This window comes from Pan paniscus, chromosome 4 (genome assembly GCF_029289425.2).
Source record: "Pan paniscus chromosome 4, NHGRI_mPanPan1-v2.0_pri, whole genome shotgun sequence".
Classification (NCBI taxonomy): domain Eukaryota; kingdom Metazoa; phylum Chordata; class Mammalia; order Primates; family Hominidae; genus Pan; species Pan paniscus.
The window spans coordinates 127,155,949-127,182,410 of record NC_073253.2 but is presented as its reverse complement, the minus strand read 5'-3'; the positions used below and the strand labels follow the sequence as shown (position 1 = coordinate 127,182,410).

General features: G+C 39.1%; 1 protein-coding gene across 1 annotated transcript in view; it reads left to right on the top strand.

Moving 5' to 3' along the window:
* The window catches only part of MEIKIN (meiotic kinetochore factor), a 142,165-nt gene that overhangs the window by 84,322 nt on the left and 31,381 nt on the right, over positions 1–26,462 (top strand). Inside the window, exons 10-11 of the mRNA XM_014345013.4 lie at positions 8,657–8,737; positions 12,104–12,223. Of these exons, the coding sequence (XP_014200499.1) occupies positions 8,657–8,737; positions 12,104–12,223 (201 nt within the window). The remainder of the gene's footprint in view (positions 1–8,656; positions 8,738–12,103; positions 12,224–26,462) is intronic.

Sequence of the window (26,462 nt, the reverse complement as noted above, 5' to 3'; positions counted from 1 at the left end):
CTGCACTCAGATGTATAAAGCAAATATTGCTAGATCTAAAGAGAGACAGAATCCAATATAGTAATGGGGGAGACTTCAACACCCCACTCACTCAGCACTCAACAGATCATCTAGACAGAAAATCAACACATAAACATTGGATTTAAACTGGACTTTAGACCAAATGGACCTCACAGACGTATACAGAACCTTTTAGCCAACAACTGCAGAACACATATTAACGTTCTTCTCATTTACACATGTGACGTTCTCCAGGATAGATCCTATGTTAGGCCACAAAACAAGTCTCAACAAACTTGAAAAAATTGAGATCATATCGAGTATCTTCTCAGGCCACAATGGAATAAAATTAGAAATCAATACCAAGAGGAAGTTTGGAAACTATACAATACTTGAAAACTTAGCAAGATGCTGCTGAATGATCATTGGATCAATGAAGAAATTAAGATGGAAATAAAAAAATTCTTGAAATAAGGACAGGAACAGTGGCTCATGCTTGTAATCCCAGCACTTCGGGAGGCTGCAGTGGGAGGATCACTTGAGGCCAGGAGTTTGAGACCAGCCTGGGCAACATATTGAAACCCTGTTGTCTCCTAAAAATTTTAAAAATTAGTCAGGCATGGTGGTGCATGTCTGTAGTCCTAACTACTCAGGAGTCTGAGGCAGGAGGATCATTTGAGCCCAAAAGTTTGAGGCTGCAGGGAGCTACAATAGTGCTAGTGCACTCTAGCCTGGGTGACAAAGTTAAGGCCTTGTCTTTTAAAAAAAAATTCTTGAAATAAATAAAAATTGAAATACAAAACACCAAAACATATGGAATATCATAAAAGCAGTGCTTAGAGGGAACTTTATAGCAATAAATGCCTACATCAAAAAAGTAGTATGTGCTTATGTAAATTTAATGTTATGTAAGAAAAAAAGTAGAATGATTTCCAGTAAAGAATTTAGTGATGCACTTTAAGGAATTAGAGAAGCAAGAACAAACAAAACCCAAAATTAGCAGAAGAAAATAATAATGATCAGAGCAGAAAGAAATGAAATAGAGACTAAAAAAATAAAAAGTATCAATGAAATGAAAAGTTTGTTGTTCAAAAAGATAAAATTAATAAACCACTAGCTAGATTAACCAAGGAAAGAAGAGAGGAGACCCAAATAAACAAAATCAGGAATGAAAAAGGAGACGTTACTACTGATACCACAGAATTAGAAAACATCAGCAGAGACTTTTATGAATAACTATATACTAACTAGAAAACTTAAAGAAATGGGTAAACTCCTGGAAACATACAACATACCAAGATTGAATGAGGAAGAAATAGAAAATCTGAACAGACCAATAATGAGTAGTGAGATTGAATCAATAATAAAAAGTCTCCCAATAAAGAAAAGCCCAGGATCAGATGGATTCACTGCCAAATTCTACCAAACATATAAAGAAAAACTAATACCAGTCTTCCTCATACTATTTCAAAAAGTTGAAGAGGAGGGAATCCTCCCTAACTCAGTCTTTGCGGCTAACATTACCCTGATTCCAAAACTAGACAAGGACACAACAACAACAGCAAAGAGAAAACTACAGACCTGATGAACATAGACACAAAAATCCTCAACAAAATACTGGCAAACTAAATCCAACAGCACATCAAAAAGATAAAACACCCTGATTAAGTGGGTTTTATACCAGGGATGCAAGAATGGTTTAACCTGTGCAAATCAATAAATTTGATACATCACATTAACAGAACCAAGAACAAAAACTATATGATTATTTTTATAGATGCAGAAAAAGAATTTGATAAAACTGAACATCCTTCATGACAAAAACTCTCAGCAAACTAGGCATAGAAAGAACATACCTTAAAATAATAAAGGCAATATATGACAAAACCCACAGCTGACATCAGACTGAATGGGGAAAAGTTGAAAGCCTTTCCTCTAAGAACAAGACAAGGATGCCCACCTTCCCCATGCCCATTAAACATAGTACCGAAAGTTGTAGCCAGAGCAATCAGCCAAGAAAAAGGAATAAAAGAGGAACTCAAATTGACCCTCTTCTTTGGGAACTACATTATTCTTTTTTTTTTCTTTTTCTTTTTTGAAGACAGAGTCTCTCTCTGTTGCCCAGGTTGGAGTGCAATGGTGCAATCTTGGCTCCTGCAACCTCCACCTCCTGGGTTTAAGCAGTTCTCCTACCTCAGCCTCCCAAGTAGCTGGGACTACAGGCATGCACCACCATGCCCAGCTAATGTTTGTATTTTTAGTAGAAACAGGGTTTCACCATGTTGGCCAGGATGGTCTCGATCTCTTGACCTCATGATCCACCCACTTCGGCCTCCCAAAGTGCTGGGATTACAGGCATGAACCACTGCGCTTGGCCTATTCTTATTTTTAGAAAACCAAAAGACTCCATCAAAAAACTCTTAGGGCTGGGCACGGTGGCTCATGCCTGTAATCACAGCACTTTGGGAGGCCAAGGCAGGCAATCACTTGAGGCCAAGAGTTCGAGACCAGCCTGGCCAACATGGCAAAACCCCATGTCTGCTAAAAAATACAAAAATTAGCTGGGCATGGTGCTGCATGCCTGTAATCCCAGCTACTCAGGAGGCTGATGCACTAGAATCACTTGAGCCCAGGAGGTGGAGGTTGCAGTGAGCCAAGATTGTGCCACTGCACTTCAGCCTGAGTGACAGAGCAAGACTCTCTCTCAAAAAAAAAAAAAAAAAAAAAAAAAAAAAAAAAAAAAAAAAAAGCCAAACAGCCTGGGCGTGGTGGCTCACGCCTGTAATCCCAGCACTTTGGGAGCCTGAGGTGGGTGGATCATGAGGTGAGGAGTTCAAGACCAGCCTGGCCAAGATAGTGAAACCCCATCTCTACTAAAAATAAAAAAATTATCCTGGCGTTGTGGTGGGTGCCTATAATCCCAGCTGCTTGGGAGGCTGAGGCAGAGAATTGCTTGAACCTGGGAGGCGGAGGTTGCAGTCAGCCGAGATCACACCACTGCAGTCCAGTGTGGGCAACAGAGCAAGACTCTGTCTCAAAAAACAAACAAACAAAAAAACAACTGTTAGAACTGAACCAAATTCAGTGAAGCCGCAGGATGCAAACAAGCAAGAATCAGCATTTCTATACACCAATAATACCTGAAAAAAAAAAATCGAGAAGGCAATCACATTTACAACAGCTGCAAAACAAACCAACAAAACCAAAACCAAAAAAAAAACTAGGCATAAATTTAACCAAGAAGTAAAAGATCTCTACAAGGAAAATTACAAAACACTGATGAAAGAAATTGAAGAAGAAACAAGACATCTCATGCTCATGGATCAGAAGAATTCATATCATTAAAAATGACCATACTACCTAAAGCAATCTATAGATTCAGTGCAATCTCTAACTGCGTATCAATGTAGTTTTTCACAGAACTAGAAAAAACAATGCTAAAATTCATATGGAACCAAAAAAGATCCAGAATAGTCAAAGCAGTCCTAAGCAAAAGGAACAAGCTCAAGGCACTACACTACCTGACTTCAAAATATATTACAAGGCTGTGCTAACCCAAACAGCATGATATTGGTAGAAAAATAGACACAGAGACCAAAGGAAAAGAATAGAGAACCCAGGAATGAATCCACATATTTACAGCCAACTGATCTTCAACAAAGCCATCAAGAACATACACTGGGGAAAGGACAGTCTCTCCAGTAAACGATGCTCAGAAAACTGGATATCCCCATGCAGAAGAATGAAACTAGACCCCTATTTCTCACCTTTATTAGGCTGTTCTTGTGTTGTGATTTAAAAAAAATACCTAAGACTGGGTAATTTATAAGAAAAGAGATTTAATTGACTCACAGTTCTGCAGCTTGTACAGGAAACATGGCAGCATCTGCTTCTGGGGAGGCCTCAGGGAGCTTTTACTCATGGTGGAAGGCAAAGCAGGAACAGGCACTTCATATGGCAAAAGCAGGAACAAAAGAGAAAGGGTGGGAGAGATGCTATACTTTTAAACAACCAGATCTTGTAAGAACTCACTCTATCAAGAGAACAGCACTAAGGGGATGGTGCTAAGCCATTCCAGAGAAATCTATCCCCATTATCCAATAACCTCCCACCAGGCGCCACCTCCATCATTGGGGATTTCAATTCAACATGAGATTTGGATGGGAACACATATTCACACTACATCATCACTATCTACCAAAATCAACTCAAAATGGATTAAAGACTTAAGCATACTGAAACTGGACTCCTTCCTTACACCTGAATAGTATTCCATGGTGTATATGTACCACATTTTCTTTATCCAGTCTACCATTGATGGGCATTTAGATTGATTCCATGTCTTTGCTATGTGAATAGTGCTGCACTGAACATACGTGTGCAGGTGTCTTTATGGTAGAATGATTTATATTCCTTTGAGTATATACCCAATAATGGTATTGCTGAGTCGAGTGGTAGTTCTGCGTTGAGTTCTTTGAGAAATCACGAAATTGCTTTCCACAGTGGCTGAACTAATTTATATTCCCACCAGCAGTGGATAAGCATTCCCCTTTTCTCCACAATCTTGCTAGCATCTATTAGTTTTTGACTTTTTAATAAGTCATTCTGACTGGTGTGAGATGGTATTTCATTGTGGTTTTGATTTGCATTTATCTAATGATTAGTGGTGAGCATTTTTTCATACGCTGGTTGGCTGTGCGTATATCTTCTTTTGATAATGTCTGTTTATGCCTTTGCCCACTTTTTAATGGAGCTGTTTGGTTTTTGCTTGTAAATTTAAGTTCCTTATATATCCTGGATATCAGACCTTTGTCGGATGCATAGTTTGCAAATATTTTCTCCCATTTTGTAGGTTGTCTGTTTACTCTCTTGATAGTTTCATTTGCTGTGTGGAAGCTCTTTTGTTTAATTAGGTCCCATTTGTCAATTTTTGTTTTTGTTGCATTTGCTTTTGGCATCTTCCTCATGAAATCTTTGCCAGGGTCTATGTTCAGAATGGTATTTTGTTGGTTTTCTCCTAGAGTTTTTATAGTTTTAGGTCTTACATTTAAGTGTTTAGTCCATCTTGATTTTTGTATATGGTATAAGGAAGGAGTTCAGTTTCAGTCTTCTGAATATGGCTGGCCAGTTATCCCAGCACCATTTCTTGAATAAAACAGTCCTTTCCCCCTTGCTTGTTTTTGTCAGCTTTGTCGAAGATCAGATGGTTGTAGGTGTGCAGCTTTATTTCTGGGCTCTCTATTCTGTTCCATTGGTCTATGTGTCTGTTAAGTTTGAGGAAGATTTTAGAGGGCCAGAGCTCAGCTCAGCATTCCTAGTTTGCCTGCTCTGACTCTAAGGGTGCTGGTACCAGGCCCCCAGCTTTGTTCTCTGGTCTCAGGAGCTTAGGAACTCGCTGCACTGAAGGGGCCCGGTGTTCCTGCTCTGCTGGCCACAGCACTGTGATGGGGAGTGCTGGCCAGTGCCTTTCCTCAGGCAGTGGCATAGCATAGCAGGATCTATGCTAGCTTGAGTGTGGCAGCAGCAGCAGTGGTGGGCTGGGGTGGCCAGTTGCTGGCGGGAGTGAGGCACTGGATTCTGTACACACCCTCATGCAGGCCACGTTGGCAGGGCAGAGTGCCGCACATTAGCGGTGGCAGGGTGTGCTCACACCAGCAGTGGTGGAGAGGCAGGGTGCATGTACACACACATGCCAGTGGGAGAGAGGAAGTATGGTCACCTGTGCTTTCGGGCCAGCAAAGCAGTGGAGAGGACCTTGGGCGAGTGCATGACAGCAAAGTGAGGTGGAGGAAGGCTGTAAGGGAGTGGAGGCTGTAGGTAGGCAGGTGCGCATCCATGGTGGCTGGTCAGCGGGAGCTCTCTGACGGTGAGGCATGGTCTGCTAGTGAAGGAGCTATGAGAAGGGCCCCTGGGAAGCACCCTGGTTGGGCATGCGAGGCTGTGCCACAAGCGGGCATGCCATGCTAGGGCCCCAGAGAGGCTGGCAGATGAGGACACTCAGATCGGACTGGACACATCTCATGGACAAGACTGCCCTACTCTGTGCAGGTCCTACAGTTACCCAAAAGCTAAAGCCACCTAGAAGAGTATGGCGAGCCTTGGAGGATGGGCATCCCTGGCCATCCTGCTCCACCTGTGTTTCAAACTATTTTGTCTTTCAGCAGATTTTTTAACTTAAATGTGTGACGTTATTTTTTTCCAGAAAATCATTTATTTCTAAGTTTAAATCTTTTTTTCAAGTTGAAATAATAGGACATGTGAGAAGTGCTGGAAATGTTTTTATAGCACTATAAAATGTATTTCTTGATTATGAATTTGTTTCAGCCTGGAAAAGATTCTGAACATAGAGTTACAAATTTTCAGTTAAACTCTCATTATCTAAAAGTCAAGGTTCCGTCTTCCCACTATAGGTCTGCTTTTATGTTAAATGATGAGTTAATGGCTGCAGCACACCAACATGGCACATGTATACATATGTAACTAACCTGCACGTTGTGCATATGTACCCTAAAACTTAAAGTATAATAAAAATAAATAAATAAAAAAAAAGAAAAAAAAAAGAAAGCAATGCAGGTAGAACAGTTTAGTTCTGCTGCCTCAGTCCCCAAAACCTGCATTGATAAGAACTAGTCTTTTATTAACTAATATTTTTTGAAAAGACTATAAATATGTACTGATTGGGAAGATTTAGAAATATATATATATATATTTTAACAAATCTAAGAAAAAATGTAGGGAAGCTATATACTTACAGCTGCATACAAGCTGATGTTTTAAAATTGGACTGATAGTTGACAATTATGTCAAATGAGACCCCTGGGAAGCAGATACTCAGACAGTATAAAGAGTTCAAACATCAGGGGCTAATGACTAAGAAAGGAAGGCAGGGAAGAAGCAGGATTATGCAGGGATAGCCTCAGTCTTCAATGCAGATCTGACAGAAGCTCTCAACAATGGGGAGTTCTGGAGCAAAGATTGTCTATTATGAAAGTCTTGTGTTGGACTGTTATGCCCAGCCATTGGCTGGGGGCTGCTTGAAAAGATGGTGGCCTCAGCATGAAAGCTGAAGCATATTCTAAAGATGTTGTGCTTGGGGGCTGTCAGCTAACTACACTCCTTGCACTGGAACAGCTGGTTCTTTGTTTGAAGAAATGTGAGCAGAGGACCTTCAGGACTGCCACAATGATGATGATAATAGTTATCATTGAGTAGCTCCTACTCTCCAGACACCATAGGTTCTTTTTACATATATTATTTGTAACCCTTGCATCACAGTCCCTAGAGGTAGAATAACCTTCATTGTTCAAATGCGAAAACTAAATATAGCTAGTAAGTTAGAGGCTGATGTGTTCATTTTATTGTAAATATACCCATAAACATTTCTGACAAAAATTTTCCTAATAAACTATTCCAGATTATGTCTTGTACCAACAATCAGTTTAAAAGCTTTTAAGCCAGAAGGGAAAGAAAGGTTGAAAGTAAGATTCCAGACTTGACATCTTACAAGAGACACCTATTCAAAAAGAACATTTATCAGAAGGATGTGGTTACTTCATGGAGTCTAAAGGCCGAAAAGGCAGCTGATTTCTAGAAATAAAGCTGCCTGTCTCTGTCTGTTTGACTATCACTCTTACTTTCTACTCTACCTTTCTACCCGTTTCTTTGCTTTTGCTATCCTAGATTTTCTCTCTCTTGCAGTCTCAAGCTCTGTGTCTTTTCCTTGGTCTCTGTCTTGATCTCTCTCACTGTCCTTCTCTGTCTCTCTCTCTCAATCTCTGCTCACAATCTATGTTGGTTTCTGTCTTCTCTTTCTCTTTTTTCCTCTCTCCTTCTCTTGGTCTTCCTCTTTTTCTCTCCTTCTCTGTCTTTTGCTTTTCATTCTTCCTCTCCTACCTCCTCTCCTCTTCTCTACCTCTTCCTTCATCTCCTCTCCATTCCCCTCTTCTCCCTTCCTCCCTCTCTGTTTTTTGGCCTGTCCCTTCCTCGCTTTCTGTCACTTTCTTTAGGTCTTGTATCTTGTCTGTTTCTCTCCTCACTCTGTCTTTTACTCTTTCTTGCTTTGTCTACCTGTCTGTCTGTCTGCCTCTTTGTATCTTCAAAAAGTAGAAAATGAGCCTACATCCTACTTTATAATTTCTTTAACTTTGATGTTCCATAAATGAAATATCTATATACATTTAACGTTATATATTTTAAACCAATTGTCCTTGCTACATATATTTCACAGCTCCAGAAATAACTTATACTTTCTTTCCACAAAAAGTACAATAATATACTAAGAATTAAATGCTGAAAGTAAAATACCTTTCTTAGTAGTTAACAAAGATAACTGAAGCGCCATTTCCTAACTCAACACTCTAATTAGCTTTTCTTTCTAAATTAATAGTAATTTCAACCAAGGTATTCATTTCAACCAAGGTATTCTCATATAGTTGCTATGCCATATAGAGTTCTCTTGGACGTTGTTTGATCTAGCTTAAGTGAGAAAATTCTTTAGTTTCCTGTGAAGTGGTTTAAAATTTAATGAACAGATTAAGGATTTTCTTAGTACTGTACATTATGATCTGGTCAACTAACTTGAAATTGTAGTTTTACTATACTAAAATAGTTTATTTCTTTCTGTTGTTCAATCCCTGTTTTATAAAAACATTTATAGAAAACAAATTCCAGTACTCCTGGTAAGAAAAACAGAGGCCTTTTAACAAGTACTCCATCTTCAGAGACAGCTGGTTTTGTGGTAAGTATTAGCATTTGGCACTTGTAGTATCTGTTTTCTGGCTCCTCCTCTCCCCATTCTTCTATTTTTCTCATATCAGGGGAATATTGCCTATGGAGAATAATATCTGTGTTTTTCTGTTGCTTAAGCACACTTTCAGTGAAAGTACTTTGTATACTACTATACATGCAAGAGAGAAAGAAAAATTAGAGTACTGCAGCAACAACCAGGATTCTTCTGTTTTTTCCTTTCAGTTTTAAAAATTGTGGTGAAATATATATAACATAAAATTTATAATTTTAACCATTTTTAAGTGTACAGTTGAAGTATATTCATTCACATCATTATGCAACCATCACCACTATTCATCTCTAGAACTTTTTTCATCTTGCAAAACTGAAATTCTATATGCATTAAACAGTAACTTCCTGCTCCTCCCTACCCCACCCCTGGAAACCACCATTTTACTTTCTGTTTCTATTAATTTGACTACTCTAGGTACCTCATATAAGTGGAACCATACAGTATTTGTCCTTTGTGACTAGTTTATGTCACTTAGCATGGCATCTTCAAATTCATCTATGTTACAGCATGCATCAGAATTTTATTTTTAAGGATGGATACTCCATTGTATGTATATGACACATTTTGTTTATCCATTCATCTATTGATGGACAATTGGGTTGCTTCTGCCTTTTGACAATTGTGAATAATGCTACTATGAACATGGGTGTACAAATATATGTTTGAGTCCCTGCTTTCAATTCTTTTGGGTATGTACCTAGAAGTGGAATTGCTAGAGCATATTGTAATTCAATTTTTCTTTTTGAGGAACCACCACACTGTTTTCCTTAGTAGCTGTACCATTTTACATTCCCACTAGCAAAATGCACAAGGGTTCCAGTTTCTCTACTTCCTTGCCAGCACTTGTTATTTTCTTTTTTGTAATAGTAGTTCTTATGGATGTGAGGTGGTATCTCATTATGGTTTTGATTTGTATTTCCCTAATAAGGATGACACTGAGCATCTTTTAATGTGTTAATTAGCTATTTGTATATCTTATTTGGGAAAATATCTATTCAAGTCCTTTGTTTATTTTTGAATTTTTAATTGTTGAGTTGTAGAAGTTCTTCATATATCTGAGATATTAACCCATTACCCAACATATGATTTACAAATAATTTGCCCCCTTCCATGGGTTGCCTTTTCACTCTGTTGATAGTGTCCTTTGATGCACAAATGTTTTTTATTTTGTCATAGTAAAATTTGTCTTTTTCTTTTCTCACCTGTTCTTTTGATGTCATATCCAAGAAATCATTATCAAATCCAGTGTCATCAAGTCTTCAGTCGAATATCCAATGTTCCTCTTCAGTGTGAGCAATCCTCGCAGAGGTCCATGCAGCGGCTTACATAGCAGTGTGGGGACTGCTCAGGCACAAGGAGATGAAATCCAGTATCTTTTGTAACAGCACTTACGCATAACGTCCATGGTCTCCACAAAGGACATGTGTAATTACAATGTCCCTGCACTCAGGGAAACTCAAAGTATTTTAGCTTTTATAGTGCAGTAGTTATTTATTTATAGTGCATTTATAGTTCCTCCTATAGATACAATTTTCCAATCAGACATTATTTTTACCATAAGCAATGTTACCTAGTAACACAGTTGACATTCTTACACTTATCAGGTTCCTAGGGGAAAGGAGTTACAGATTTAACCAATAGATGCTCATGATGGGAGAAAGGATTTTGTTAATACTCTGCTCACAGTCTTTCCAGTGGCCCAAAAATCAATACTTTTTCCAGAAAATGAGTGTCTCATTTTTTATTCATTCTTGGTTGATATTTGGAGTTAAAATGTATTGATGAATAACAAATGTACCAAAGTGATTTTTTCGTGGCAAAACTAATTTAGTGACTATTTTACAAATATCAACATATTTTTAAATTTGAGGTACAATTTACATTTTATAAAACTCAGTATACTAAAGTATATAATTCAGTGGTTTTTAGCATACTTAAAAACTGTGCAACTATCATCACGATCCTATTTAAGAACATTTTCATCACCCTATTCATTAATAGTCAGCCCTCATCCCCCCATCCCACCCTCCAGTCCAAAGAAACTACTGATTTAGTTTCTGTCTCTATAGGTTTTCTCTTTCTGAGTATTTCATATAAATGAGATCATATAACATGTGGCGTTTTGTGCCTGGTTTCTTTCACTTAGCATAATGTTTTAAAAATTCATCTATGTTATAGCAGGTATCAGTACTGCATTCCTTTTTTATGACCAATGTATTAGTCTGTTTCCACACTGCTATAAAGACATACCCAAGACTGGGTAACTTATAAAGAAAAGAGGTTCAATTGGCTCACAGTTCCGCATGGCTGGGGAGGCCTCAGGAAACTTACAATCATGGTGGAAGGGGAAGAGGCCTGTCTTACATGGCAACAGAGGAGAGAGCATGGAAGAGCAGGGAAAACTACCCTATAAAACCATCAGATCTCGGGAAAACTCACTCACTATCATCAGAACAGTATGGAGAAAACCACCCCCATGATTCAGTCACCTCCCACCGGGTCCCTCCCTCGACCTATGGGGATTATGGGGATTACAATTCAAGATGAGATTTGGGTAGAGACACAGCCAAACCAAATAAACTGAATTATACTCCATTATATACATATACCATATTTTGTTTATCAATTCAGTTTATGCACATTTATTTCCATTTATTATCTATTATGAATAATACTGTTATGAACATTTGTTGACAAGTGTTTGTTAAACATGTTTTCAGTTGTCTTAACTATATACAGTCATCCCTCAGTATCCATGGGGAATTGGTTCCAGGACTTCTCAAAGATACCAAAATATGTGGATGCTAAAGTTCCTGATGTAAAATGGCATAGTATTGTTTTTTTGCATATAACCTACGTGCATCCTGCACACCTTAAATCATCTCTAAATCAATCAGTCATCTTTTTTGGAAATTTTTAATTTGGTACAGAAATGTGTGGTGATTTCAGTAACCTGATAGAAAAATGGATATGGCACTTAGGAGAGAGTTCTATGTTAGAGATAGTGATTTAAAAATCTCTGGTGTATCATAGCAAACAAAAATTCCTAATTAAAAAATTACTTTAAAATGAAAGAATGTTATAACCCATTTTACAGATTGATTTGTCTCTAAACATGCATCTTTTGAAGAGTTATGTCCAAATGTCAGTAATTACGTTTATTCAGATGAAATTGTTCCTGTGTCAAGTTTACAGGAAAATGCTTCCAATGAGATGGTATTTTTCAACTTTTCTTTAATTACTTAAAAATCATTGCTTTTGCAATGTTTAACTTCCACAAAACAATAATGTATTCTTTTATAGATTGATTTGTCCTCAGTGCAAAAAGCATCTTTTGAAGAACTATTTCCGAATGTCAGCAATTATGTTAATTCAAATGAAATTGTTCCTGTGTCAAGTTTGCAGGAAAATTCTTCAAATGAGGTAGTATTTTCCATTTTTCCTTCAATTACTAAAGGAAATAATTACTGTTACGTTAGATACTTTGTATATGAGGTGCTATAAGAAATCTCTTAACTCATGAGAAACATAATTTGCAAATATTTTCTCCTATTCTGTGGGTTGCCTTTTTACACTTTGGTTAGGGTCTTTGATGCACAAAATTGTATATTTTTTATGAAGTACAGTTTGTCTATTTTTTCTTTTCTTGCTCATTCCTTTGGTGTCCTGTGCAAGAAATCACAGCCAAATCAAATGTCTAAAGCTTTTTGCCTTTTTCTTTTCTTTTCTTTCTTTTTTTTTGACAGAGTCTCACTCTGTCCTCTATGCTGGAGTGCCAGGGTGCAATCAAGGCTCACAGACTCACTGCAGCCTTGACTTCTAGGATTTAGGTGATTCTGCCATCTCAGCCTCTTGAGTAGCTAGGACTGCAGGCATACACCACCATGCCCAATTAATTTTTTGTATTTTTTGTAGAGACTGGGTTTCGTTATGGTGCCCAGGCTATTGCCCTGTATTTTCTTCAATTTTTTTTTGTTTTAGGTCTTGTATTTAGGTCATTGATCCATTTTGAGTTAATTTTTGTGTATAGTATTAGGTAAGGGTCCAGCTTCATTCTTTTGCATGTAGATATCCAGTTTTCTCAGCATCATTTGTTGAAGAGATCATCCTTTCCCCCATTGAATGGTCTGGCCCCCTTGCCAAAAATCATTTAACCATATATGTGAGGGTTTATTCCTGAGTTCTCTATTCCATTGATCTATATGTCTGTCTTTATGTTAGTACCATATGGCTTTGATTACTGTAGCTTTGTACATTTTGAAATCAGGAAGTGTGAGTCCTCCAGCTTTGTTCTTCTTTTTCATTTTTGTTTTTACTATTCAGGATCCCTTGAGATTCCATGTGAATTTTAAAATGGGTTTTTCTGTTTCTGCAATAAACATCATTAGGGTTTTGATAGAGATTGAATGGAATCTGTAGATCACCCTAGGTAGTAATGGCATCTTAACAGTATTGCATCTTCCAATCCATAAACATGGGATGTATTTTCATTTATTTATGTTTTCTTTAATTTATTTTTTTTATTTTTTTTATTTTTTCATATTTATTTATTTATTTATTTTGGGTGGTGGGGTACAAATGTGCATTTATTTTTATGGTTCATAATTCATATAACACAAATATTATAAATACATAATGCTAGAGAAGAAAACAGTTTAAAAATTGCCTTTAAAAAATTGAAGTTGCCAAATACCATAAGGACTCAGTATCAAACTTCTTGCAGTTGTGTATGAATTTCCTAGGGGCAAGCTCATGCTCTATTCATCTGGGAATATCCAGGCCCTAATATAGAGGCTCACTTAGTAGATAAGTAGATATCCATAAATGTTTTTTGAAAGAATGATGGGCTGGATTTCCCTGTTCTCCTCTATTGCCACTTAATAATTTCTCATTCTCACAGAACACTTTATCCTCAATTCTGTATCTGTGTGAGTTGACACCAGCAGGTAAATTGTTCTCCAATCTAACCAGTATTTCTGTGAAATCAGTTATTTTTATTCATCTCTAAATAACTCATTTTATTCTTTCATTTATCTCCCTTATACATACTATCCAAGTGATTATTCCTATCTCTTCTTCTCTTAAGCCCTCTTGTTTGAACTCTTTCCAAAACTTATGCCCTACAGAGAAAACTGAAACCATCTGGTGAATGCTCTCATCTGAGTTCTTATTTTCAGCAGGGCATGAATTCCATCTTACTTTCTTTTTTTTAATTAATTAATTAATTTATTTATTTATTTATTGATCATTCTTGGGTGTTTCTCGCAGAGGGGGATTTGGCAGGGTCATAGGACAATAGTGGAGGGAAGGTCAGCAGATAAACAAGTGAACAAAGGTCTCTGGTTTTCCTAGGCAGAGGACCCTGCGGCCTTCCGCAGTGTTTGTGTCCCTGGGTACTTAAGATTAGGGAGTGGTGATGACTCTTAACGAGCATGCTGCCTTCAAGCATCTGTTTAACAAAGCACATCTTGCACTGCCCTTAATCCATTTAACCCTGAGTGGACACAGCTCATGTTTCAGAGAGCACAGGGTTGGGGGTAAGGTCACAGATCAACAGGATCCCAAGGCAGAATAATTTTTCTTAGTACAGAACAAAACGAAAAGTCTCCCATGTCTACTTCTTTCTACACAGACACGGCAACCATCCGATTTCTCAATCTTTTCCCCACCTTTCCCCCCTCTCTATTCCACAAAACCGCCATTGTCATCATGGCCTGTTCTCAATGAGCTGTTGGGTACACCTCCCAGACGGGGTGGTGGCTGGGCAGAAGGGCTCCTCACTTCCCAGTAGGGGCGGCCGGGCAGAGGCGCCCCTCACCTCCCGGACGGGGCGGCTGGCTGGGTGGGGGGGCTGACCCCCCCACCTCCCTCCCAGGGCGGCTGGCCAGGCGGGGGGCTGACTCCCCCACCTCCCTCCCTGACGGGGCGGCTGGCCGGGTAGAGGGGCTCCTCACTTCCCAGTAGGGGTGGCCGGGCAGAGGCGCCCCTCACCTCCCGGACGGGGTGGCTGGCCGGGCGGGGGGCTGACCCCCCCACCTCCCTCCAGGGCGGGGCGGCTGGCCGGGCTGGGGGCTGACCCCCCCACCTCCCTCCCGGATGGGGCGGCTGGCCGGGCGGGGGGCTGACCCCCCCACCTCCCTCCCGGACGGGGCGGCTGGCCAGGAGGGGGGCTGACCCCCCCACCTCCCTCCCGGACAGGGCGGCTGGCCTAGCGGAGGCTGACCCCCACCTCCCTCCCGGACGGGGTGGCTGCTGGGCGGAGACGCTCCTCACTTCCCAGACCGGGTGGCTGCCGGACGGAGGGGCTCCTCACTTCTCAGACAGGGCGGCTGCCGGGCGGAGGGACTCCTGACTTCTCAGACGGGGCAGTTGCCAGGCAGAGGGTCTCCTCACTTCTCAGACGGGGTGGCCGGGCAGAGACGCTCCTCACCTCCCAGTCTGGGTCGCGGCTGGGCAGAGGCGCTCCTCACATCCCAGACGGGGCGGCGGGGCAGAGGCGCTCCCCACATCTCAGACGATGGGCGGCCAGGCAGAGACGCTCCTCACTTCCTAGATGGGATGGCGGCGGGGAAGAGGCGCTCCTCACTTCCTAGATGGGATGGCGGCCGGGCAGAGACGCTCCTCACTTTCCAGACTGGGCAGCCAGGCAGAGGGGCTCCTCACATCCCAGACGATGGGCGGCCAGGCAGAGACGCTCCTCACTTCCCAGACGGGGTGGCGGCCGGGCAGAGACTGCAATCTCGGCTCTTTGGGAGGCCAAGGCAGGCGGCTGGGAGGTGGTTGTAGCGAGCCGAGATCACGCCACTGCACTCCAGCCTGGGCACCATTGAGCACTGAGTGAACGAGGCTCCGTCTGCAATCCCGGCACCTCGGGAGGCCGAGGCTGGCGGATCACTCGCGGTTAGGAGCTGGAGACCAGCCCGGCCAACACAGCGAAACCCCGTCTCCACCAAAAAAATACGAAAAATAGTCAGGCGTGGCGGCGCGCACCTGCAATCACAGGCACTCGGCAGGCTGAGGCAGGAGAATCAGGCAGGGGGGGGTTGCAGTGAGCCGAGATGGCAGCAGTACAGTCCAGCTTCAGCTAGGCATCAGAGGGAGACCGTGGAAAGAGAGGGAGAGGGAGAGGGGGGAGAGGGGGGAGAGGGGGAGAGGGGGGAGAGGGGGAGAGGGGGGAGAGGGGGAGAGGGAGGAGAGGGAGGAGAGGGAGGAGAGGGAGGAGAGCTTCTTTAATTTATTTTACCAGTGTTTTATAGTTTTTATTGTGTAGGTCTTTGACTTATTTGGTTAATTCCTAAATATTCTTTTGGATGCTATTATGAATTGAATTGTAATTTCTTTTCTTTTTTTTTGTTTTTTTTTGGTAATTTCTTTTCAAATTGCTTATGTTAGTGTGTAGAAATTCACCTGATTTTTGTGTATTGACTTTGTGTCCTGTTAATTTGCTGAATTCATTTATTCTAATAATTTTTAATTCAATCTTTAAGGTTTTCCACAGTGATACCATGTTGACTGTGAACAGAGATAATTTTACTTCTTGCTTTACAATTTGGATGCCTTTTATTTCTTTTCCTAATTGCCTAATTGCTCCGGCTAGAACTATCAGTAGTATGTTGAAAATGCAGACATCCTTGCCTTTTTCTTCATCTTAGAGGAAAAGCTTTCCATCTTTCACCATTGAATGTGATGTTTACTGTGGGTTTTCATATATGGCTGTATTCGTTCATTTTCACATTGCTATAAAGAAATACCTGAGACTGGGTAATTTATAAAGAAAAGAGGTTTCTTTATACAAAGAAAAGAGGTTTCTTTATACAAAGAAAAGAGGTTTCTTTATACAAAGAAAAGAGGTTTCTTTATATAAAGAAAAGAGGTTGCTTATGGTTCCTCAAGTTGTATAGGAAGCATGATTCTGGCACCTGCTACTGGGGAGGCCTCAAGAAGCTTCCAGTTATGGTGAAAGGCAAAAGGGGAGCAAGGCATCTTACATGGCCAGAGCAGGAGGAAGAGAGAAAATGGGGAGGTGCCACACACTTTTAAACAACAAGATCTCACAATAACTCCCCCACTAGAACAGCAACAAGGGCATGGTGCTAAACAATTGGGGACCACCCCTGTGAAGTACCACTCCCATGATCCAGTCACCGCCCACCAGGGCCCACCTCCAACATTGGGGATTACAATTTCACATGAAATTTTGGCAGGGACACAAATCCAAACCGTATCAATGGCTTTTATTTTGTTGAAGTAGTTTCCTTCAATTCCTAGTTTATTGTTTTTATCACAAAATGGTATTGAATTTTGTCAAATGCTTTTTCAGCATCAGTTGAGAAGATCACTTGTTTTTTCCTTTCATTCTACTATATGTGGTATATTACAGTGATTGATTTTTTTTTAAGTCTTGCCAAATTAAGCAGAAACATTGATTGGCTTTTGTATGTTGAACCATCCTTGCATTCCACGAATAAAACCCATTTAGTTGTGGCCTATAATAATTTTAATATGCTGCTGAATTTGGTTTGCTAGTAATTTGTTGAGGATTTTTCTTCAATGTTCTAATGGATATTGGCCTGTAGTTTTCTTTTTATGTATTGTCCAGAAAAGACACTTTGTTTGACTTTGAGTAATGTTGGTCTCATAGAATGAGTTACAAATCATTCCTTTCTCTTCTTGGAAAGTTAGAGAAGTATTGGTATTAGTTCTTTAAATGTTTGGTAGAATTCACCAGGGAAGGCATCAGAATTAGGGCTTTTCCTTGTTGGGAGTTTTTTCATTACTGATTCAATCTCCCTACTAGTTCTGTAGGTATATTCTGGTTTTCTATTTCCGCATGATTTAGTATTGAGAGGCTTTGTGTTTATAGGTATTTGTTTATTTCATCTAGGTTATCAAATTTGTTGATATACAATTGTTCATAATACTCTATTTGTAATTCTCTTTTTGGTAGAATTGGCAGTAATGTCACCACTTTCATTTCTGACTTTAGTAATTTAAGTCTTCTTTCCCTTTTTATTAGTATTTTTTCATTAAAGGTTTGCCAGTTTTGTTGCTATTTTCAAAGAACCAATTTTGGTTTGATTGATTTTCCTTATGATTTTCTATTCTCTATTTTGTTTCTGTCTGCTCTAATCTTTATTATTTCCATCCTTCTGCTAGCTTTGGGTTTAGATGGTTCTTCTTTTCTAGTTCCTTAAGTTGTAAAGTTAGGTTGTTGATTTGAGACATTTCTTGTTTTTCAATTTAAGCATTTATAGCCATAAATTTCCCTCTTAGCACTGCTTTCACTAAATCCTGTAAGTTTGGATATGTTGTGGTTTTGTTTTCATTTGTCTCTAAGTATTTTCTAATTTCCCTTGTGATTTCTACTTTGGCCCATTGGTGTTTAAGAGTATGTTTTTGTTTTCATTGTCATAGGCTACTTGTATGTTGTTTAATTTTCACAGTTTGTTGAAAAGACCTAAGAAGACCTTAAGTTTACACCTCAAGCTGATCTTTGGCATACAATCATTATCCAGATTCCCGTAATTTTTCACAGAAATAGAAAAAAAATCCTAAAATTCATATGGAACCACAAAAGATTTCAAATAGCCAAAGCAATCTTTAGAAACAACAAAGCTGGAGGCATCACACCTCCTAATTTCAAGCTATATTTGAAAACAATAGTAGTCTATACCTGTGTAACAGTATGGTACTGGTATAGAAACAGACATACTGCTGCTGTAAATGCCCGTAGGGAGGCAGGCACCCTAGGATCCACTAGCACCCTGCTGTAGCTGATGAGTATGTGCCCCACCACACTGCTGCTACTGCTGGCACATGAGAATGAGAATGGATCCCATTGCCACCAACCTATGAAATGCTTTGGCTGGCACCACCCATTGGATTGTAGAGACCAGTAGTCTGGGAGCACCTCACCCCCCAACTACTCTCACCCAGTGCAGTAGGTTCCTAACCTTGAGGAGCCAGAGAACAAAGTTGGGGCCCAGTACAAGTCCCTCAGAGTTAGAGCATGCATTTCAGGAGTTGGGAGCTGAGACTTGGCCCCCTAAAATCTCCCAGAAACAAAGCCAGTCAACTGAACTCACATTATACCACAATCAAACCTTCAAGGCCATCAAATAAGATAAAGAAAAAAAAACATCTGAAGAACAGCAACTTCAAAAACTGAAGGAATATCAGCCCACAAAGATGAGAAAGAACCAGCACATGAAAACTGATGAATCAAAAAGCCAGAGTGCCTTTATTCCTCCAAACGATAGCACTACCTCTCCACAAAGCATTCTGAATGTGACAGAGATGACTGAAATGACAGAAATAGAATTCAGAATATGGATAAGAATGAAGACGATTGAGATGCAGGAGTACATTAAAAGCCAATCCAAGGAAGCTAAGTATCACAGTAAAATGATACAGGAGCTAACAGACAAAAAGCCAGTATAGAAAAGAATGTAATTGACCTGATAGAACTGAGAAACACACTACAAGAATTTCATAATGCAATCACAAGTGTTAATAGCAGAATAGACCAGGCTGAGGAAAGAATCTCAGAGCTTAAGACTGGCTTTCTGAAATAAGACAGCTAAGATTAGAGAAAAAAGAATGAAAAGGAATGAACAAAACCTCCAAGAAATATGGGATTATGTAAGAGAGTAAATCTATGACACACTGGTGTCCTTGATAGAGGAGAATGGAAGCAACTTGGAAAACTTATCTTTCATGATAACTTCCCCAACCTAGCTAGAGAGGCCAACATTTTAACTCAGGAAATGCAGAGAACCTTACTAAGATACTTCACAAGGAAGATATCCCTGAGATACATAATCATCAGATTCTCCAAGGTTGAAATGAAAGGAAAAAGGTTAAAGGCAGCTAGAGAAAAAGGTCAGGTCACCCACAAAGGGAAGGCCGTTAGTCTAACAATGAAACTCTCAGCACAAACCCTAAAAGGCAGAAGAGATTGGGGACCAATATTCAACATTCTTAAGGAAAGTAAATTCCAACCAAGAATTTCATATCAGGCCAAACTAAGATTCATAAGTGAAGGAGAAATAATATCTTTTTCAGACAATTTGTTTTCACCAGAGGGAATTTATCACCAGGTGTAACTCGAAGGAGGCAAGAGCTTCTGAAGAAAGCACTAAATATGGGAAGTAAAGACTGTTACCAGCCACTATGAAACACACTGAAGTACACAGACCAGTGACACTATAAAGCAACCACACAAACAAGTCTGAATAATAACCAGCTAACATCATGATGACAGGATCAAATCCATACATTTCAATATGAACCTTGAATGTAAACAGATTAACTGCCTCAATTAAAAGGCACATAATGGCAAGCTGGATAGAGAAGCAAGACCCAACAGTATGCTGTCTCCAAGAGACCCATCTCACATGCAGTGACATACATAGGCTGAAAACAAAGGGATCGAGGAAAATCTACGAAGCAAATGGAAAACAGAAAAAAGCGTGGGTTGCAATCCAAGTTTCTGACAAAACAGATAATAAACCAACAAAGATCAAAAAAGACAAGGGCATTACATAATGGTAAAGGGTTCAATTCAACAAGAAAATCTAACTATTCTAAATATACATGCACCCAACAGAGGAGCACCCAGATTCATAAGGCAAGTTGTTAGAGACCTTCAAAGAGAATTAGACTTTCACACAATAATAGTCAGAGACTTCAACACCCCACTGACAGTATTAGACAGATCATCAAGACAAAAAATTAACAAAGATATTTAGGACCTGAAATCAGCACTGGATCAAATGGACCTGATAGGCATCTACAGAACACTCCACCCCAAAACAACAAAACATATATTCTTCTTATCACCACATGTCACATACTCTAAAATTGATCACATAGTCTAAAATAAAGCACTCCTCAGCAAATGCAAAAGAACTGAAATCATAAAAAACAATCATTTGGACTACAGCACCATTAAAATAGAATTCAAGACAAATAAAATAGTTCAAAACCATACAATTACATGGACTTGAATAACCTGTTCCTGAATGACATTTGGGTAAATAATGAAATAAAGGCAGAAATCAAGAAGTTCTTTGAAACTAATGAGAACAAAGATAAAACATGCCAGAATCTCTAGGACACGGCTAAGGCAGTGTTAAGAGGGAATTTATAGCACTGAATGAACACATCAAAAAATTAGAAAGATTTCAGATTAACAACCAACATCACAAGTAAAAGAACTAGACAACCAAGAGGAAACCTACCCCAAAGTTAGCAGAAGACAAGAAACAACCAGAATCAAAGCTGAACTGAAGGAGATTGAGTCATGAAAAACCATTCAAAAGATCAACAAATCCAGGGGTTGGTTTTTTGGAAAAAAAAATACAATGCATAGACTGCTAGCTAGACTAATAAAGAGAAAAGAGAGAGGAGCCAAATAAACACAATTAGAAGTGACAAAAGGGATATTAACACTGGCCCCACAGAAAAGCAAATAACCATGAGATAATATTATGAAAACCTCTATGTACACAAACTAGAAATTCTGGAATAAATGGATAAATTCCTGTACACATGCACCCTCCACATACACCTTCCTGAACCAGGAAGAAATTGAATCTCTGAACAGATGAATAATGATTTCCTGAATAAGTAATAAGCCTACCAACCAGAAAAAGCCCAGGACCAGAAGGATTCTCAACTAAATTATGCCAGAAGTATAAAGAAGATCTAATACCATTTCTATTTAAACTATTAAAAAAAATTGAAAATGAGGGACTCCCCTCTAACTTATTCTATGAGGCCGGCATCATCCTGATACCAAAACCTGGCAGAAACACAACAAAAAAAGAAAACTTCAGACCAATATCCTTGAGGAACATTGATGCAAAAATCCTCAACAAAATATGGGCAAACTGAATTCCAGCAGCATATCAAAAAGCTAATTCACCACAATTAAGTAGGCTTTATCCCTGGGATGCAAAGTTGAGTCAGTATACGCAAATCAATGTGATTCATCACATAAACAGAACTAAAGACAAAAGCCATGTTGTTATCTCAATAGATGCATAAGAGGTTTTTGATAAAATTCAACACCACTTCATGTTAAAAATTATCAATAAACTAGATATTGAAGGAATATACCTCAAAAAGAGACATCCAAGACAAACCCACAGCCAACATCATAATGAATAGGCAAAAACAGAAGCACTACCCTTGGAAACCAGCACAAGAAAGCCAAGAATGCCCTCTCTCACCATTCCTCTTTAGTATAGTATTAGGAATCTTGGCCAGAGCAATCAGGTGAGAGAAGGAAATAAAGGGCATAGAAATAGGAAGACAGGATGTTAAACTATTCCTGTTTGCTGACTACATGATCATATATCTAGAAAACTCCATATTCTTGGCCCAAAAGCTCCTTAAGCTAATAAACAACTTCAGGAAACTCTCAGGATACAAAATCAATGTACAAAAACTAACATTCCTATACACCAATTACAGTTAAGCCAAGAACCAAATCAGAAACACAATTCTATTCAGAATTGCCAGAAAAAGAATAAAATACCTAGGAATACAGCTAACTAGGGAGGTGAAAGATCTCAACGAAGAGAACTACAAGCCACTGCTCAAAGAAATTAGAGATGACACAAACAAATGGAAACACATCCCATGCTCATGAATAGAAAGAATCAACATCGTTAACATGGCCATAGTACCCAAAGCAATTTATAGATTCAATGCTATTCCTATCAAAGTACCAATGGTATTCTTCACAGAACTAGAAGCTATTTTAAAATACGTATGAAAACATAAAAGATCCTGAATAGCCAAGGCAGTTCTAAGCAAGAAGAACAAAGGGGGAAGTATCACACTACCTTACTTCAAACTATACTACAGGACTATAGTGACCAAAACAGCGTTGTACTGGCACGAATAGACCAAAGGAACAGAATAGAGAGCTCAGAAATAAGGCCACACACCTACAATCATCTGATCTTGGACAAAGCTGAGAAAAGCAAGCAAAGGAAAAAGGACTCCCTATTCAATAAATGGTACTTGGATAACTGGCTAGCCATGTGCAGAAGATTAAAAATGAACCCCTTCCTTACACCATGTGTAAAAATCAACTCGAGATGGATTGAAGGCATAAATATAAAACCCAAAACTATGAAAATCCTGGAGACATAGGAACAGGCAAAGATTTCATGACAAAGATGCCAAAAGCGATTGCAATGAATGCAAAAATTGACAAATGGGATCTAATGAAACTAAAGACTGTCTCCACGGCAAAAGAAACTATCAATAGAGTAAACAGACAACCTACAGAGTGGGAGAAAATCTTCCCAAACTATGCATCTAACAAAGGTCTAATATCCAGCATCTATAAGGAACTGAAACAGATTTACAAGAAAAAAAAAACATTAAAAAGTGGACGAAGGACATGCACAGACACTTTTCAGAAGACAACATACATGTGGCCAAAAAGAGTATTAAAAAAAAGCTCAACATCACTGATGATTAGAGAAATGCTAGTCAAAACCACAATGAGATATCATCTCACACCAGTTAGAATGGCAATTATTAAAAAGTAAAAAAATAGCAGATGCTGATGAGGTTGTGGAGAAAAAGGAACAGTCATACACTGTTATTGCGAGTGTAAATTAGTTCAACCATTGTGGAAAGCAGTATGGCAATTTCTTGAACAGCTAAAAACGGAACTACCATTCGACCCAGCAATTTCATTATTGGGTATATACACAAAGGAATATAAATTGTTCTACCATAAAGACACATGCATGTGTATGTTCATTGCAGCACTGTTCACAATAGCAAGGACATGGAGTCAACCTAAATGCCCATCAGTGATAGGCTGGACAAAGAAAATGTGGTACATATACACCATGGAATACTGTGCAGCCATAAAAAAAGAATGAGATCATGTCTTTTGCAGGAACATGGATGGAGCTGGAGGCCATTATTCTTAGCAACCTAATACAGGAACAGAAAACCAAATATGGCATATTCTCACTTATAAATGAGAGCTAAATGATAAGAACACATGGACATATACAGGGGAACAACACAGGGGCCTTTTAAAGGGTGGAGAGTGGGAGGAGGGAGAGGATCAGGAAAAATAACTAATGGGTACTAGGCCTAATACCTGGATGACAAAATAATCTGTGCAACAAACCCCCATGACATGGGTTTACCTAATAACGAACCTCTACCTGTACTCCTGAACTTAAAAGTTAAAAAAAGACAGATATGGCTGGGCACGGTGGCTCACGCCTATAATCCCAGCACTTTGGGAGGCCGAGGCAGGCAGATCACAAGGTCAGGAGATCGAGACCATCCTGGCTAACACAGTGAAACCCCATCTCTACTAAAAATACAAAAAATTAGCCAGGCCTGGTGGCAGGCACCTGTAGTCCCAGCTACTCAGGAGGCTGAGGCAGGAGAATGGCGTGAACTCGGGAGATGGAACTTGCAGTGAGCCGAGATTGCACCACTGCACTCCAGCCTGGGCAACAGAGCGAGACTCCGTCTCAAAAAACAAAAAAAAAGACAGATATATACACCAATGAAACAGAACAGAGTGCCCAGAAGTACACCATATACAAAAATTAACTCAAAATGGATTAAAGACTTAAATGTAAGACCTGAAATCATAATAAAACTCCTGAAACAAAAGATAGGGAAAAAGCCTCTTGATACTGGTCTTAGCAGTGATTTCTTGGATATGACACCAAAAGCACAGGCAACAAAAGCAAATATAAACATTCTGGACTACATTGAATAAAAAAGCTTCAGTGCAGCAAAGAAAACAACGTGATGAATACACACCTATGGAATGTTAGAAAATATTTGCAAACCACTTATCTGATAAGGAGTTGATATCATATATCATATATATACACACATATATATACACATATATACATATATACACATATATACATATATATACACATATATATACACACATATATATACACACACACATATATATATACACATATATATGGAACACAAAACTCTAGCAAAAAACCAAATAGATAGATTAAAAAATGCTCAAAGGACCTGAATTGCCATTTCTCCAAAAAAGACATACAAATGGCCAACACTTATATGAAGAGCTCAACATCACTAATCAGGGAAATTCAAATCAAAACTACAATGAGAGATGACCTCATACCTGTTAGAATTGCTTATTTTAAAAGCAACAGATTAAAAAGTATAGGCAAGAGTGTAGGGAAATGGAACCCTTGTACACTGCTGATAGAAATTTAAATTGGTATCATTGTTATGGAAAAAAGGATGGGGGTTCCTCAAAAAATTAAAAATATAGGTTCCAGTAATTTCAACTTTGTGTATATATTCAAGGGAAATGAAATCGGTATCTCAAAGAGATATCTGCACTCCCGTGTTGATTGCAGCAATATTTACAATAGTCAAGATATGAGAACAACACAAGTGTCAATTGACAGATTAATGGATAAAGAAAATGTGACATACATTTGCCAATCAGCCATTAGAAAAGAAGAAAGGTGACATGTATGAACCTGGATGACAGTATACTAAGTGAAATAAGCCACACATACAATGACAAATACCGTATGATCTCACTTATATGTGGAATCTAAAAATGTCACACAGAAGCAGAGAGTAGAATGGTGGTTGACAGGGGCTGGGGCTGGGGGAAATGGAGAGATGCTGGTCAAAGGGTACCAACTTTTAGTTATAAAATGTGTATGTTCTGGGAATCTAATGTACAGCATGGTGGCTATAGTTAATAACAGTGAATTGTTTACTTGAAATATAATAAGAGAACATATTTGAAATGTTCTTACCACAAACAAAAACGGGAAGCTGTGTGTTGATGGATGTGTTAATTTGATTGTGGTACTTCTTGCACAATGTATGTGTATATCAAATCACGTATACCTTGAATATATGCAATTTTTGTTTGTCAATTATACCTGAGAAAAGCTGGAAAAAATAAAATGGTGATTATAAATAAAATACAGTGGACACTTAGTATACCTCTCCTTCCAAACCAAAATATTTGCAGTCAGTTTTGTACAGCCATTATTAACATGTAAAACTGTTTTAGTATCCACTACCAGTTATCTTTCATCATAGCTCTCTCATTTTTTAGTTGTTAACTTTTACGTATTTCTTAGGTAGGTAGAGTGTGTCTGAAGACAAGGTTTTCATGAAGAATGCAGTGATTAATTTTTGGAGTTTTTATTATCTGAGAATATCTGTGTAGAAACAAAGGAAAGATAAACATTTTACAAACATTGTCTTCTTAGAGCTTGGTAGACATTAATTTATTGTTATATTTCAGAGGTTTCTTTGGTTACTGATATGGTTTGGCTGTGTCCCCACCCAAATCTCAACTTGAATTGTATGTCTCAGAATTCCCATATGTTGTCTGGGAGGGACCCATTGGGAGGTAATTCAATCACGGGGGCTTGTCTTTCCCATGCTATTCTCGTGATAGTGAATAAGCCTCAGAAGATCTGATGGGTTTATCAGGGGTTTCCACATTTGCTTCTTCCTCATTTTCTCTTGCTGCTGCCATGTAAGAAGTGCTTTTCGCCTCCTGTTATGATTCTGAGGCCTCCCAAGCCATGTGGAACTGTTAGTCCAATTAAACCGAAAATGTGGAAGCAACTTT